The sequence below is a fragment of the Galendromus occidentalis genome, unplaced genomic scaffold, assembly GCF_000255335.2.
Source record: "Galendromus occidentalis unplaced genomic scaffold, Mocc_1.1 scf7180000077451, whole genome shotgun sequence".
In the NCBI taxonomy this organism is placed as follows: Eukaryota; Metazoa; Arthropoda; class Arachnida; order Mesostigmata; family Phytoseiidae; genus Galendromus; species Galendromus occidentalis.
This window is the reverse complement of record NW_003805439.1, coordinates 1,234,721-1,250,944: the sequence shown is the minus strand read 5'-3', so window position 1 is coordinate 1,250,944 and position 16,224 is coordinate 1,234,721. Positions and strand designations below refer to the sequence as shown.

General features: G+C 50.5%; 1 protein-coding gene across 1 annotated transcript in view; it reads left to right on the top strand.

Annotated features, from left to right (window-relative positions):
• LOC100903561 (monocarboxylate transporter 12) overlaps window positions 1-14,473 on the top strand; it is a 38,078-nt gene extending 23,605 nt beyond the window's left edge. The window contains exons 2-11 of the mRNA XM_003743844.2: window positions 7,135-7,314; window positions 7,895-8,048; window positions 8,991-9,123; window positions 11,112-11,255; window positions 11,957-12,118; window positions 12,224-12,449; window positions 12,580-12,772; window positions 13,101-13,375; window positions 13,688-13,869; window positions 13,974-14,473. Coding sequence (XP_003743892.1) covers window positions 7,135-7,314; window positions 7,895-8,048; window positions 8,991-9,123; window positions 11,112-11,255; window positions 11,957-12,118; window positions 12,224-12,449; window positions 12,580-12,772; window positions 13,101-13,375; window positions 13,688-13,869; window positions 13,974-14,147 — 1,823 coding nt within the window. The 3' untranslated portion in view covers window positions 14,148-14,473. The remainder of the gene's footprint in view (window positions 1-7,134; window positions 7,315-7,894; window positions 8,049-8,990; window positions 9,124-11,111; window positions 11,256-11,956; window positions 12,119-12,223; window positions 12,450-12,579; window positions 12,773-13,100; window positions 13,376-13,687; window positions 13,870-13,973) is intronic.
• The last annotated feature ends 1,751 nt before the right edge of the window (window positions 14,474-16,224 follow it).

Genomic DNA, 16,224 nt, shown 5'->3' with positions numbered 1-16,224 from the left:
GACTATTCACCACCAGTCGGTGTATATGTTGCGTTTATTTGCGTGAATTCTCCGGTGGGGTCACCGGGGCGTTCATTCTGATGATGGGTGATCTCTGGCACGACGCTCGACCTCGTAGCCGATAGCAGACTACCGAGACCACGACAACGACGACGAGAAAAACGACGAAAACGTTGGCGTCGAGTCCAACTTCAAAAGACGTCGGCGGAAGCGCGCTGACAGGATCCGTTGGCGATCGATGAGTCGTTTTGATCGATGAGGACACTTTGGGACATTTTGCATGCTACCGCTGTGCGCATGTCTCCAGAGCTTGCTCAACTTCCTCGACTTTTCCCGCTCATTCATCCGTGTCCCCGTTCATTCTTTCATTTTCCATCCATGCATATACCCATACATCTGGAGATTCGCTCCGATGTACGTGTGAATGTGTGCGGATTCGGTCGAGCTGGCGTTTTTGCTCGACACGAAATCGGTCGGCCGACGATTTCCTCGCCAACACGGAAGATCATTTGCGTTTCCTGTATCGAAGCATGTTTGATGCTGTGTTTCGAAATATTGAACTTTCCTCAGGCTCCTCCCTCGCTCTCTCTCTTGCCCGGGAATGTCACTCTGCTCGAATGACCGAATCGAATGATTCCGATGCCTTTCGGCTGAATTCGAATACCGTCGACCTGAGACGGGGAATTCGGAGTCTATCGGGTTTCTGACGCTACCCGTCACGTTATACAATTATACAAAGGGCAGACGACGTTCATCAAGATCTTGATTGCTTCAGCTCGTATTCTATGGTCTCAAACACTGAACCAAAGAAAGTCCCGGAGGCCATCCAGAACCTCCATTACCCTACAGACGGAGAGCCATAGGACCTCGTCCGTCGTCGGGAGATCAGATCGACGGGCTCCAAAGCATCGCTCCCATAACAATAGGCAGATCATTTGTTACACAAATCAATTGTCGACTCCATGCTACATTGTACGGATCAGCTCGTACTTGTCATAACCACCTAAAGCGCAAGATCCGTAGTTTTATGCTGGCTTGACTCGTGGCTTCGTCAATGCCAACCGTGCATAGATCTATGTGGGACAGCATCTTCTATGCCTTCATGTGCATCGGAGAACGAGCCCACACTCTACCTGGCAGGTCCACTAGGTTGGCATCGAGTTTATCTATATTTTTATAGACATCTCGACCCCTTGATAGCCTTGTAACCTCAATCGAGATGCTCCCGACTTCAGAGGGGTCTCCGAGATGCCACCTGAGAGAAAGCACTCCAATGGTCCGATTTTTCCCCAAAATATCGGTCGTCATTCTTTTCCACTCAAAAGTGACTTCTAATGAGCCTGTCGTCATGAGAAATTCTCATAAACGTCTACATGATGATCCACGAATCAACCCGATTGAATGGCGAGCGCTGCTGTCACTCCGTGAGATACAATCCTTCAAGGCAGCAGCGTACGAGGTGTTCTGTCGAAGCGCATGTTGTCGGTCGCCATTCGCCATCTATGTATTTATCGCCATTCTTCGAAGTATGACCATCGTCGTCAAATATCCCAGATGCGGCTTTGGATAATAAGCGAATTGACGACAAATGATCCAACGATGCGCCGTCCAGAATTCAGATCGTTTTCCCAGCGGCTAGCTGTGCGTTTAGCGCTACGTGACTGCAGCTTCGCTGTCCATCCTTCAGATTCGCGATGTGTCGTATAAATAATCTTCGCGATGTGGAATAATTTCCATTCTCAGCCACTACCGGCATAACAGTGCAAGCGGGTACGAGCGAAAGATACGTTCCATTTGACTCCACGGTCGAGAGAAGGGAGCGAAAAAAAATGCGGTGCGAGTATCGCACCGGGAATTATGGCCGAATGGGGGGCCTAATATATCAACACAGGGGAGCGTCTGAAGGAAAAGAGCGCGAAGTGGATAAGGAGAAGGAAAAAAATGGAGATGATATGGGCGGTGAAGCGTCCGGAGCGAGTCGTGGATAGGGTTGAAAGCAGAATCTCGTCAAAATCGCTCTGCGAAACTCGAGAGATTTGTTTCGGGTGTGATTCCGCTCCTCGGACGTGAGTTAACCGACAGCGACAGACTCATCAATTCGAGATACACCGGCATTCTTAATCGGTGGAGCGTATCGCATGACAGCCGTAAAAATCGCCAGCACCAGAAAATGACGGAATAGATGTAACGAAACAAGAGCAACAAGAATTCGCGACTGTTATCGAATAACTGTTCGCCGCCCCGAACGGCGGCGGCAACCCAAAAAGACGGCATTATCCGTCTGTTTCACGCTTTCGGATCTCCGGTGATCGGCTGCCTCCGGGATGCAGCGGTTTTGGAAAGTAATGGCTCTCTTAATTAGGTATTTAGTAATCTTGTCGTGATGAGTGTCGTCTCTCAACTCCCTCCCGCTGAATCGACGTGCTCTGAGTCTTGATTGATTCCGCGCGGGGGAAATAATTCTCAACTCGAATTTTCTTCGCTTGCAAACGAATATCATTGCCTAGGCGCGCGAGAGGCCGGTTAGAGAATCCCTCGTTCACCTGGATGCTGGAAGCTGTATCGACATGACCGCCTCGACCTCATTCAAGTTCTGAGCGCGGCCATTGATCATCTAGAAGCCCTTCAGCACACTCCCTAGCGTGAGACGCGAGTGCAACTCTGGAGATGCGATGAGTCGAGCTCTCCTATCTATACATCTGACGCCGTCTATTTAATGACGAGTCACTAGCAGTATCCAGAGTGAATCATACCTTCAGATTTCCTCGAGGCCCTCTCGAAGTGAGCGTGATCCATTTTCGCTACCCCCATATGTATTCTGGCTTCGGGCCTATCAATTACACTAATCTTCAGCATCGGATTGCATCGAGAAATAAATGCTCTCTCCTCGCAGAGATTAAACCGTGGGTGACACGCAGGCGTTCGCTCACTCCAATTGTCAATCAAGCTTGACGTCGTCGACAGTGCGAAGTCGCGAAACCGGATCCGAGGATCGTTCTCTCGCGGTACACTGATGAATCGATTTCTGAGCAATTTGCCGACCGAGCCCCGCTTGTGATGATGGAAATCTCGTTGTATCAATTAATAATGACGCATCGCACCAACACGGGTCTATGAGCGATGATCTCTCGTAGAAGCCGCATACCCAAACTCGTTCGATGAGAACCACTAATCAGGAACGACTCAATGGAAATGGTGCGACCTACACCTTCCCGATTCATCTCTTCGACGAGGTTCGCATCTATAATTCAACGAGTTGTTCCTGAGCATGGAGTATCGTCCGAGGTTCATTTTCTTTCCTTGCCGTTCTGGAATGCCTCGTGCGTCAGATCGGGAAACAATTAATCCTTGTCAGACATGCAGCTCCGATGATGATCGTTGCATGCCACAACATCAGTTTCGAAAAACGTCGGAGGAATTCTGAGGATGATTAGTGATCCATGCGACGACGGCCGCAGTGTTCCGAGGCGAGTGCGACAATTTCCCTCGAAAGTGACGCACAGAAACAAGACGCAGATCGCTTTTACGGTCACGACCTGCGCAAAAGCGCAATGGAACGATACATCAGTATCGATCTCGAAACATGACGCGCGGTGATGCCTCCGTTTCGGACGTCGTCGGTCAATCCGCTCGCTGGCTTGCTGAGCCCCCTGCAGAGTGGACTTTGGAAGGCGGACGATTCAAGCTCGAATTCTCGCTTTCCTTGACTTACCCGGAGAGCACACAGGAACGGTCGAGGTCAGGCTACTCTCTTACGACAGAATTCAAGATGTCGCTCGTCGCCGAGATGTCGAGATTTAGCGATCGGCCTGCTGTATCGTGTATTTGCCGGTCGAGATTTTATGAAATAATGAATGATAATGCATTCTCAGCTGATGTCGAAATTTGACGACGGTATCTGCTTCGCGAAATCTCGCGGCTACTCTGTTACAAATTCGACTTTCTGGCTTTGTCGAGAAACCGTGTCGTCTCGTCACTCTACGAGGATCTTCGAGACTGGTTCGCTTAGGTACACCTGAAACGAGCGGTGGTATTCATGGAAAGTTTGTAACAGGAAAGTCTCTCGAGCCTTGTTTCCTCAAGGTGTTTCGAGTCTATACCATTACAATCGATCAATCACTCAGCGAGTCCGTCTGAAACGTTGTCATCATCCCTGTTCTTCTCGCCTTGCTACTGGCCTTCTTCAGGCAGATATTTGAGCCCACATCCCAAGCTCGAATATGCATTTGAAGCGAGCTGACAGCTTCAGCCGCAGTTTCGGAAGGCTTTCTCGCTCGTTAGTCGGTTCGCGCTCACTCCCCGCGGAAGAATGTGTTTGGTGTGGGAAGTTCCCAGAAGCTACCCGTGTCGAACAATGAAGCTCTCCGACGGATATTCCGGACTGAAGTCGGATCGATCTCCGTTGCGCACGATCCTCCGATGTGTTGATCCTGGAGCCGGACGGTCTCGAGCTTTTCACGCGACTTCAGAGAGCTAGTAGGTATCCGCTAAATCGTGAGGCTTTTCCTCCCGGAAGACGGTAGAGCAGGAGGGAACGGACGCGTCAGGAAGCGCGAGGCTTCGGAACAGAAATTCCATGTACTCGTCGGATACCGCTCGCTCATTTTTCTTCTTCGCCCGTCGGATGTTCCGCGCAGACCTCCCCTCCTTGTGAGCACAAGTAGGAGGTATATAGGGGTCGGTGTAGCAGAACAGCTCCTGCCCATGATTCACTGGGAGCTCGGCTGAGTGATTTCATTTGGAGGAACTTTCCTCAAGTCTGTCCCTCATGCGGGCCGGAACGTATGTAAATCATCGGAAGAGCATCAATAAATCCTCGTTCTGTAACAACGATTTGGCAACACCTTTCGTTCAATTATGTCACCTCCGTGATCAGGAAGCTAAAATTAATGGATCGTGGAGCTAACCGCCGTCGGCTCGATCCGCAGAACTCCATTTGCACTTTCTGTGCGGAACGAAACTCCATTTCCGACTCGATGCTGGCCGCTCTGGCTCGCTTCGATTCCGCCCTCGTTCGTGGGCGCTTTTTCGGAGCCAGTTTCGAAAATCAATTCTCCCGCTCATCGCCAGCTCGGAACCAAGACGGTGCGCGATAACACGGCGGCTTCCCTGAACGCGCTCGCGCTCCTGCACGTGTGTAATCGGCCTCGTAGACGACCGCGGTCTCGTCCTAGTACGATATTTATGAAGCCATCCTTCATACTGTGAACGCTAGCCAGCTACAACGGATGCGGAGGTTATATACGTGTTTTGCATCTTTGGGCAGGAGCCCATTCGTGCATAAAACTGCGTAGTCCATCGATCCACAGGTCCCGCATTATCTTTCGTCGCGTTTTTGTCCTATACGCTACCGCCCATCGGGTACGCTTCAGATTAAAAGGTCGGAGTGCATGCTTCTCGGAGTTCATGGAGTGACTGCGCGCCGCCAGAAGCCGGACTCCAGCAAACTGCTCCTGGGCCTTCGATCTGGACGCCATAAAAACTCGGAACCTGCGGAAACCAGCTTGATGGGCCCCCTATTCGCTTCAATTGAGAATGATATCGGATTTCGGATGGATGGTTGCTTGCTTGCTTTGCTCAGAACTCGGCGCGATTGAGCTCTCCTCCGGACGGCCGACACCGGCTGAGAAAGTCTTGTCGACCCGATCCGTCGCGTCGACACAGATAGCCCAGTAGATGAAGAGGAACAAGTCTTCAGAATCAAAACACTTTTACAAAGATTTTATTGATCGCTCGTTGTTGTGGTTTTATCATCATGCTTATAAACCGGGATTTCCCAGGCCCGCTCGACCAGCTATTGCTCGGTTTTGTTGTCCGTTCGTAGAGACGACAAACAAAATTTAGCATCAGTCTCTCGCTCCTCCGCTTGCAGTTCAGCATGGATCACATCTGTCTCGAGTCGAGGTATTACAACTCGAAGCCGGAGTTTGAGTTCGACGACTCGTGGAAAGCGGGCGTACGACTAGGAGCATCGTGGGTAATCATTTTGAGTACTCTTGTGAGCTGAGCCGTGGAGCCGTCCATTCGACACTCCTGGCATGACCGGAGAGAAATGGAGGCCGAGGACAGATCTCAAAATCCGGAAATTCCCGGCTAGGATCACAATAGGTCCGGCGGCAGCGCGAATGAAGCCTTCCCCATAGAAGTTCTGATGAAAACCGTTTCGGGTTCCCTGACGGGAGCAGCCTGACGGGGACCTACGCCTGAGACGCCCGCTCCCATAGGAGCAGCATTTCCTCAAGGCGGGAGAGAGTCGCTCCACGGAGTCATATGCGCCTTTCGGAACGGGAATCCCAGATACCACAGAAAAGCCTTTCTTCGTAAAGAGCCCGAGTGCTGGGAGGAGAGAATGGAGTTTCCAATCCTCTGGCTCCTCGCATGCGAGACGGAAAATGCTCCACCGAATTCTGCGAAGTTGGGGGCGCTGACATCCCCGATGGAGCCTGAAAGGCTTCATCTTCAGCTACATGAGTACACCGTCAGCTGAAACTTGCGGAGAGGCAATCGACGGAATGTGACTTGCCTCATCGATCAGCTCCGGGAGAGCATTGTAAAATCATCCCAACGTGCACTCTCACGCTATCAATATCCTGTCCTTGTTCCTCCTTGCGTCTATTAGAGAGTCCGGTAGTTATCGAAGCATGCAGAACCCTATTTGCATTGGAGCCACGCATCGCTCGGGGGGGGGGGGAGGCATTAGACCCATTATTCTTAGCGTGGTAGGGTGGATTAATTATAGAGGATATTCGGTAGGGGCCCATAGGCCAGCGGCACAAAATCGACAGCAGCAACGCAAGCCCGAATCTTAGCCCAGTCAACAGGATGTTTTCTCGACTTCACCGCCGAGAGGGGGGAAAGTCAGCAAATCCCTCATGATTTGGGTAATCTTCGAGGCTGAGTTGCGGAGCCGTCTGTTTGACGATCTAGGTATGGAAAAACGAAATCTGTAGACGACGTAGACGTGATAGGAGCAACCTTATTTTCCGGAACCACAGCCCACATCGATTACTCGAGCGAATCGGTTCCAAGAAGAGTGTCTGTGGTTGCGGATCCTAGTTTCGGGTCTCCGAAGCGTGGTATTTGTCGACAGCTCGTCCTTGTTGAACGATCTAATAATCTTCCTTGTCTTCACAGTCTATCCCGGGGCGATTTCACTGGCATTGTCGACATTCATGAGTCCGATCATCGTGGCGACTTGTCGTAAAAAGTCGCCGCGAGTGACCGCGATCATGGGCGGACTTATCTCGACGCTGGGCTGCCTCTTCACATCGTTCACGACTCAATTTCACCAAATCTTCGTGTCGTGGTGTTTCGGTGAGTGCTTCTGCGGATCAACATTCTGATGTCGCGCTTGTCGTCCGTTGTCTCCGTTTCGCGCAGAGGACGTTCCATGCTTATTAACGCTTACTTGAACAAACACGCGTGGGCCGAGGCTCAGAGTTCCCTACCGCGTGTTTGTGTGCGGTTGCTCGCTGTCAGTCCCTTAATGCGTATAATCGCTCACTGGCTCGAGAGTTCAATCTGTTCTATCCATTATATGAAGCTAATTCTGCCTGACAAGACAGATGTCCCGCTGCCAGAATGATGTCTTCGTGAAACGACGCTGCTTCCAAGCGTGGCTCAAACTCAGCGAATACCGGGGACAATGAATTCGATTTCCATCCGCAATATACATATGTTCCTCCGCTTTCTGCTCGCGGCTACCGTCGTCATAAGGAAACGCGATAATAACCCGAACGAAAATTGCTCGATGAAACATCTGATCCGATTGCGGTAAAGATGATATTCGATGGTGTCGCCACTCTCACAGAAGACGCTGTCGGTGGAAGCAGTGCATCCGAATGCGGCCAGTCACCAGATCTTATTCTTACGCTTCTTCCTCCATCTTTCGCAGTTGTGGGCATCGGACTTGGGATCGTCCGCGAAGCCGCTAATATAATGGTCGGATCGTATTTCAAACGAAGAAGAGAATCAGTCGAGCTAGTTTGCCTCATGGGAACCGGAATCGGAGTAGCGCTATTTAATCATTTTCTACATCACGTACTCAGGTTGGTGAAGTCATGAATGCATTACGATTGTCTTGTTCCAGATTAATCAGTACCAGTCAGAGCCCAGTCAGCCGCTCCCGAGATTCGGGTTCGCTCTCTAACGAGGCTTGAGGGACTCCCGCGGCTTACGGCTAAGATGAGAGCACTGGCAAACATTTGTGGATTTCTTCTGGAATCCCTTCAGACACTGGTCCGATCATGAATTCCGCCTCCGTCGGCTTATCGCTGTCTCGAGCTCATTCGCGATCGTCCCTGCGCGCACAACGCCATCCTTTCACTAATACAGAGAAAATTGCTACTACTAGCTGCGAGAAAGCTCCGACCTAGGCCAATGAAGCTTCTTATGAGGCGAACATGTTATAAATTATGAGCAACTCGTATCAGCTGTGCAGAACTAACGATCTGCTCAGCTAAGACAGATCGTTGAGATTACAACAGATACTGCCCTTGTGCTCAAAGAGCCTAGTGGAAAGCTGAGAGAGCAAGCATGAGGGAGAGTAGGAGACATCGACCAGAGCAGGAGCTCAAGAAGATACTGAGAGTAGAAAAAAGATTGTGCGCGCGAGCGGGCACCACTAGGGCCGTGTTTTTCTTTTCCGTGAGCGTACCGACCCCGACACGCTATGTAATGCATCTGGAAGAAGTGGCTCTGCCTCTTCCCGCAGCGACAGTCCACCATCTACAAGATGCTCAATTTTTCTGCGGAGATCGACCAAAATATATGTATATAAGGGCTGAACCGATGCGTGGCTCCTGCGTGATTAGGACCTTTAGCTTAAGTGACATTTGCTTGATGATCCCCTCGCACAACCTCGAGCATTCTTCATGTACCCTAAATTAGCCGAGAACAACTCGTGGAATTTCAGCGATTTCCCGAGACGAACTGCTTCAAACCAAAAATTCGGTGTTGTTCGTAATGGTCTCACTGATTGCACATTGCAGTAAACTCAATTGGAGGTTCGGACTTCAAGCGACAACAGGACTCCTGTCATCTCTATTCATCATCGGGATGCTTTACCGTCCCGCTTCGCTTTATCATCCGCAGCGAAGAGCCATAGTTCACCTCAAGAACCAGGTAAGCTCACCCGAGACACAGCTCGGGCTCGAATCCAGGACGGTGCCATGCGAGCTCGAACGCGTTGCAGCTGCGCTTCGAGTGACCATAATATGGAATTCGGCAGGACTCCCACCTCGGTTTCGCCGGAATGAGATTCTAATTATTTGAACTCGCAGGTGCAATATTATTTTTCGAGCTCACTTGGACTCGAGTTCGCTGAAATCTGGGGTTCCCGACGCCGAAAGATGAACGAACCCTCCCTTATCCGAATTGGTCAGTTAGAAATTATTCTTCCCCGAGGACGTGAGGAGGAATTCAATAGTGAACTACTCTTCTCAGCGGGTGCTAAATCTTATCGTATCAGCCTCAGGCTGAAGAGATTCCGAAAAATTGGCGGGGGGGGGGCGAGGAAATCGCTTTAGATTGATCCCCCCAGTCGTTTAATTTCGTCGAACGATTGAATGCCCGGAACGAACGAATGGAGGATCCAGGATTGTTCCAGATTCGGGCATAATGCTTCAGAGTGAAAATCTGAGGTTGAGTTCAACGGACCTCCCGGACGCTCTGAGACGCCAAGGACCGTCGAACTCTATCAGCTCGTGGGAATCATTGATTAAATTGTCTGCAATGAGAATGGGGTGCGCCCTCAGACCTATCAATGTGTCCAACGCAATTTTCGGCCCGACAAAGTGCTCCAACGAGGGCCTGGTCTGGATGAACTCGTTCTCAATATGAACAGGCGATTCTTATGAATTGGTATTGGCCATTTCCTTCTCCGGAGAGCCGTATCGAAGATACATTGCAATAAATCAAGAAGACTACTCTTCTTCCTCCGGTCTGCAGCCGATGCATCTCTCACAGACATCATGACAGCATCTTGCTGTCTGGGAGGCGGAATAGCTGACTACGGGCTTCGATGCCGCGCAGATCAGAATTCTTCGGTGACTCAGTCTGCGAATTCTCAAGAGGTTTTCTCCCCGTGAGAGCATTAGTGCTCTGTCTTCTCTCATCGATAGCTTTTTGAACTGCTGCTCGGGCAGATATGCGTCTAACTCAAACCTGGTCCGTGCGTCTAGACAGACAGTTTACTCGCCTACGTGAAAAAGATTCATGCTTCAAGATCCTTACAAACGAGATCTCCTCGCGAGGGTAACACGCCGGCTGTTGAAGGGGAAGTACTGTAGATCACCTGATGTCATGCTAAATATCCTCGAACACCCAACAGCCTTGTGACCTGTTTGACGATGTTTCATAACTCACGCTCTGACCCTTAGAATCGGACCTAAAAATACGAATTTCTTGGCATCGAGCCCCGCTGCGCTGCGCTATTTCCCGGGGAACGGCGCGGCGACTCATCGAGGAGTCCATAAATTAGTTGAAAGTTCGAAAGCGCTTGATTGCCGACTCGGGGATTGTCGTGGTCTCTGATCGAGAGCGGTATGAAGAGGGCGAATAATTCTTCGCGGACCAACCGGGCTTTTTTCGGTGGAAATCACCAGACGGAGAGCATGTCGCCTTCCGACTCGAGAGCTCGGGCCGCGGCTCGAAATAGACATGATGCCATGAGAGGTGATATGCGAGTCTACAAAAGAGCTGTGAATGATTGAGACTGAACACGAGCGAGACCTCGGGCAACCTAGTGAGCTTTTTGAATAATGTTCCTTGAATCGGGAGCCTTTGCTCGGGCTTCTCTCCTGGGTTGAGACTTCGCTGCGAGATACGGTGGCTCATCCCGGGCAGAATAAAGCGAGTTAGAATGGAATCTAGTCCTCGGAAAAAACTGACGACGAGCAATTTGTCAGAGGACGCGTCGGATGAAGTGGGTATTCCCGATCCTCGCGCTTCGCATACGAATAGCTCCTACTAATCGTTTTTAAGTGATTAATCCGAGAGAAAACGGCACATGTTTCAGATCTTTTCGCAAACAGCTGGAAAAATGGTGGCAGCTCGGCGTCGATGAGCATGGGAGGTTTCAGCAATAACATGGAGACGATTTGTATTTCCAGCGACGGAAGATCAAGGAGAAGAATCCAACAACACAGAAAGCTCCATTCTTCGAATTCTCCACCCTTCGAACCAAGACTGTCAAAGTCCTCATGGCAGTCTGTTTTATGGCATCCTTCGCCATCTACACGCCTTTCCTGTTCATTGTGAGTTCCCTCTACCTTTGTTCACACTCGTCGCAGCCGACGACCACACTTCATAACCGACTGTTTCATTTCGAAGCCTTCTCCATCTTTATTCATTTTCTGTGGAATAGTCATGCTTAAAAATCCCCACGCAATTTGAAAACGCACGATTTCTCATCGTGATTCGAGTCGAATCCGATCACGATTGAGCGAGCCGATCACATAGGTACATATATATGTCGACGCATCGATATCTGCAAGGAACCAGCGAAAGGGGCGGGTGACCAAATCGATGTTTATCACGAGCAGAATCCGGGCATCGATGACACCGGATGGTTGCAAGGTCGTCATACAATCCTCTCACTCAGCCAGTCGTATATTTTGTTGAGTAGTGACTGAGTCGAAATGCTGTCGTTGTCCCATTTGGACGAACTCCTCCCTTCTGTTTCTCGTCGACGGCGCTGTACAATTGCCCCCAACAGCGCAGCTGTTATGAGCAGTGCACGGCCGTTCCCACTATTCCAAACGAATCCTGAAACAACGACGACTCGGGTCGCTGCGGCGTCGGCTGCTGGAGGCTCACAGGTGGAAGCAGCGGCACATATCAAACGAGCTTATTCTCCTGCGTAAAACACGCTCGGGAGGTTGTCTAGCCTATGATCTCACGTCGCTTCGTTCACCAGCTGAACTCGCCACGAATGTCAAATGAAATTCTGTTCCAGGTTCCTCTGGCGGACAATGAGGACGGCGGAGCTGGAGTTGTAGACTCGTATTTACTGCAAACCATTGTGGGATTAGCGCACGCGTTCGGCAGCTGTTTATTTGGCATGCTGGTCGTGGGGAATAGCGACGATTGCTATGTCGGCAGAAGATACCTATCACAGGTGGGCTTGGTATTAAGCTGTTTAGACGTGGATCGAGTCTATCGAGCTGCTAAGTCATTGAATGACACAATGACTGATGGAGCTGAGGCTACTTTCCGTTTTCAGGCCGGCCTACTCGGTTTAAGCTTCTCTTGTGTATCTCCGCTGGCTCTTGGGGGCTTCCGAGGTCTTTCGTTACTCGCAGTCTTATGCGGAGCCCTGTCAGGAGGTCTAAGCTACTCTCTGAAACTATTAGTTTTCGAACGTCTACGGGCAAGGCACTTCTCGAGGGCGTGGGGTTTCGTGCATTGGGCCATGAGTCTACCTATCGTGCTCATCGTGCCGATAACGCGTGAGTAAAAACTCAGCAAGTTCATCAACAGGCAATTTATTTCAGGTTGAGATTCGATAGTCAGCCGAATAGTCGTGAGAGGAGTGACAGATATAAAGTCTGTGGTCAAATAACCGATTTCCTTGCGCAGAATTCATTTCGGATTCGTCCGCCGTAGGACCCGCAGGTCCTGGAATCGCTCTTCCGGGAGCCACGCTGTGGGACTTCCGCGCGGCGTTTTACGTGTCCTCGGGCTGCGCTCTGCTCGCGTGCCTTCTGCTGTTCGCCCTGCCCGTATCGCATCGGGCAGCCTGTAGAATCGTATATGCCGATCCGTTTCAGAGGTTTGTTGATTTTGTTTCCGGGAATGCCGCATCCTTTGAGATCCACGAAGAAAGCGTATTTGCCTGTCGGCGTGTTTGACAGGCGGGTGGCAACGGAGTCTCCCGGTGACCCTTGAATCTATAATAGGCATAATATGTACTTCATTCTGACCTTTCGTGGGGCACATGAGGTAAAGCTCCCGAGGTTGGAGCCAAGTCTCGCTCTGTCCTTCTTGCTCGTCTGCCCATGTACTAGGTACTTTTTCTCTTGTCTCTCGGGTGCATAAGAGACAATGGCAGCAGTCTCAAGAGGAAACGGTCGCGCAGGAATAATGCGCTCGTGTTTCAGGAACGGTAGCTTGTCGAGCAGTTGGCATACGTGCAGTCTTTCGGGAAGTAGTATTCGCAATAACTCGAGCGCATCAAGGAGAAAAGCATCTCAAAACGTCAACGTGGGGAACGCCGGTACAGGAGTCGGAGCAGGAGCTGTACAGAACGCGCTCGGCAGTACATCATCTGGAAACGGGAGTGCGAGGTTCAGAGAGAGGCCCCACACCCCGGTCGGGATATCGCTGTCAGCGGGACCAGTTGCGTCGGGCTCTGGAATGAACGGGCCACCTGAAGGCAAGTCACAAGCAACCGGGAATTCCAGTAACTGCCTCCCCCAGGAAGCGAGCTCCGGAAACCCTGGGAGAGAGGGAATATGTTAGATACGGGGTTGGGGAGCAGTAGTGTCAGGCGCCCCCATATCGCAGACGGGTACGCAATTTGATTATACTCCCCTTCGTCGCTATTCGGTTCGGAAACGCCTGATCTTTCCAAAGGGAACATTGATCTCCGTTCTTCTCTTCGTCTGCTTTTTTTTTCGGAGATTAGCGTCATCATGTCTAGGCATTTCACTCCTCAGACCTCCTAGATGGCCTGATTTACTTGCAGCGGAAGAATGCGTTTCGTGTCGCCAGCGTTTGGACCGGCTTCAAAGAACGGTTTCGTGGGCCACTTCAGTTGATCTGCTCAACGCGCAAATCAGTGATTTCGAGGACAATGACGATTTCAACGAAATAGGCAAACGACCAGAGCTCCTCACGTGTATATCGGAAGAGGGTCTCGTTGAAATGGTATGTCGAGTGCAACCCGAACATCGATTCGGGAATCAATGAGGCGTTCCGAGCGGTCCCGGCTCGGTCGTTAGTCTAAAGAAGTTTCTCGGTGCTCTATTCAGGTGGATCCCACAATACTTCTCTCGGATTGCTGTGAATGCGAACCCTTCGATGAGGATTTGAGTCCGTCGCCGGAATCTCCAGTAAAGGATAAACGTCCTCAAGGCTCTTTCGGCCATCTGCATCAGTGGCAGCCGGCCATGACGCCAATCGAAGAAGTCACTTCAACCGTGTAGTCGCTTTCGGGAACAGAATAATTTCTAGGATCGAGCCGATAGGTTCCGAATCCGATTCGAGGGACCTAATCTAGAGCTCTCCACCCAGTCCATGTCACCTGCACCGCATCAACGAGGAGTCTCGTTCCAGCGGGGAGTCTTACCCGTCTCCGATGGCCAGACTTCTTCCGATGCTAGTCGATGGTAGAGCCGGGACCAGGAAAGATCCGGGTCCCAAGTTGTGGAACGATATGCAAATCATCTCACTATTCATTACGAAGGGGTCGAGTGTCCTCGAAGAATTAAGGCGATACCAAGAGAAAACTGCCGAATCATATATCCAATTTTTGAGTCACCTATTGAGAACTGGCAACGATGCTGGGAATCCGAAATACTCAACTGCCACTTTAGGTCATACATTATCTGTAAACACGAGAAGGAGTCTCGAATTGACTCCATTCAGAGACATTGACTTTCATCCACTCGAATTTCCTATATAGTGTGGAATTTGGCTAAGACTCCCCTTCCAGGGATGGGGGCAACGAGCACAAAGCGCGACTGTCTGAATGATGCTAGCGAATGGGCTAGATAGACTCTGTAAATCTTCTGTGCGATTTGTACATGAGCGCAAGAGTGCTGTAGAACTTATTTTCTAGACGATGAAGAATGTGTATTCGGTAGATTCAAGAGCGACGCTTGAATGAAGCGATCCGCGTGACGATAGCCGGAGAATGAGCATTTCTAGAACTTGCCCTTAGAGAGGGTATCGAGGGATCACTCAACGGGTACATGAGGAATGTCAGTATTTCGATTAGCACACGGGGAATTCTTCTTGCGTTCGTCATCGGATCGGTGAACTTGAATGTGATGTGTGAATTGTGATATTTACTATGGAACGGAGAGGTGCAGCTTGTACAATGAAGGGAACTCTAGCCAGATACGTAAACGGAACAAAAGTCATCTGTAAACAAAGAAAAAAACCCGGGCTCAAACCTCACAGAGATCATGAGAGCCTTCCCAGAGGAGGAAGAATCGCTCCGGCTCTAAAATAACGATGGAGAGCCTCCCAGCGCTCGCTCATCCGAGCTTCGTGAGACTCGACGCATAGTCAGCGAGAGAGTCCAGCCGGGATATCCAGACGAAACTTACAAGGGAAAGTCGAGGAATTCCTCAAATAAATTGAAAAGCCTTGAAAATTCTTAATTTCTCTTCCCTCGCATGTCTGATGGTCATGATCGGCTCCGGTGCAGACCCATGCCCACATGTAGCAGATTTGCATGCCCATGTACACGTGCCTTCCGTGTTTGTTACAGAATTCCGGTGTGTTTTCCCAATTACTGCCTAAGAGCAGGCTTCACCCTGTCCGATCTATAGACACTTACCCGACAGATACCTGAGCGCAAGGGGGAGCAGCTAAGTGGCCAACAGAATTCCATGAGCCCGATGCTCACAGTCAAGGGGATCACCGTCGAGCTGTACGGAATCAATGCACATGAAAATTGGGGAAGAATTGGGGTGTATCCTGGAGCTGCTCCTGAAAATTGTCGTCCTCATTGGCCTCTCGGGTCGTCGTCAGCCCTAGGAAATTCTTACCCGTAAGCCTGACCCATTTCTCCAGTCGTCCTCCGGGACGAATGAGCTCAGAGATCTGCGCGGATCCGCTCCTGTACCCGATCCCGAGAGCTCCTGCGACGATGGGGTCAAAGGTCGATATCGTTTCCAGAGCGATGCGTTGATGCGAGTATCAGATTAAGTCTACTCCTCTGATGGGAGATTCATGAAGAACCCAATAATCTCGGAGGCGTCGAAAGAGTAAACTTTCTGAATCTCATGCTGAGTTCCCGCCGAGTCGAGAATTCCTAGAGCGAGGATGAACGTCACAGACGTTGGACACATATTGAAAAATGCTTCAATAGCGAATCTGGCCCTTTAATAAAAATCGTGTCAATACTCTTCCTAGCGGTGGTAGCGAAGGCGAATCGGGTTGCCGGACGCAAACAAACCCAGGGAAGCAACAAGTCTGAATCGGGGAGGGCGGAACACACCGAGCGAGATATGCACAGCATTCAGAACAAACACGCTTCACTCGAGGATTTCA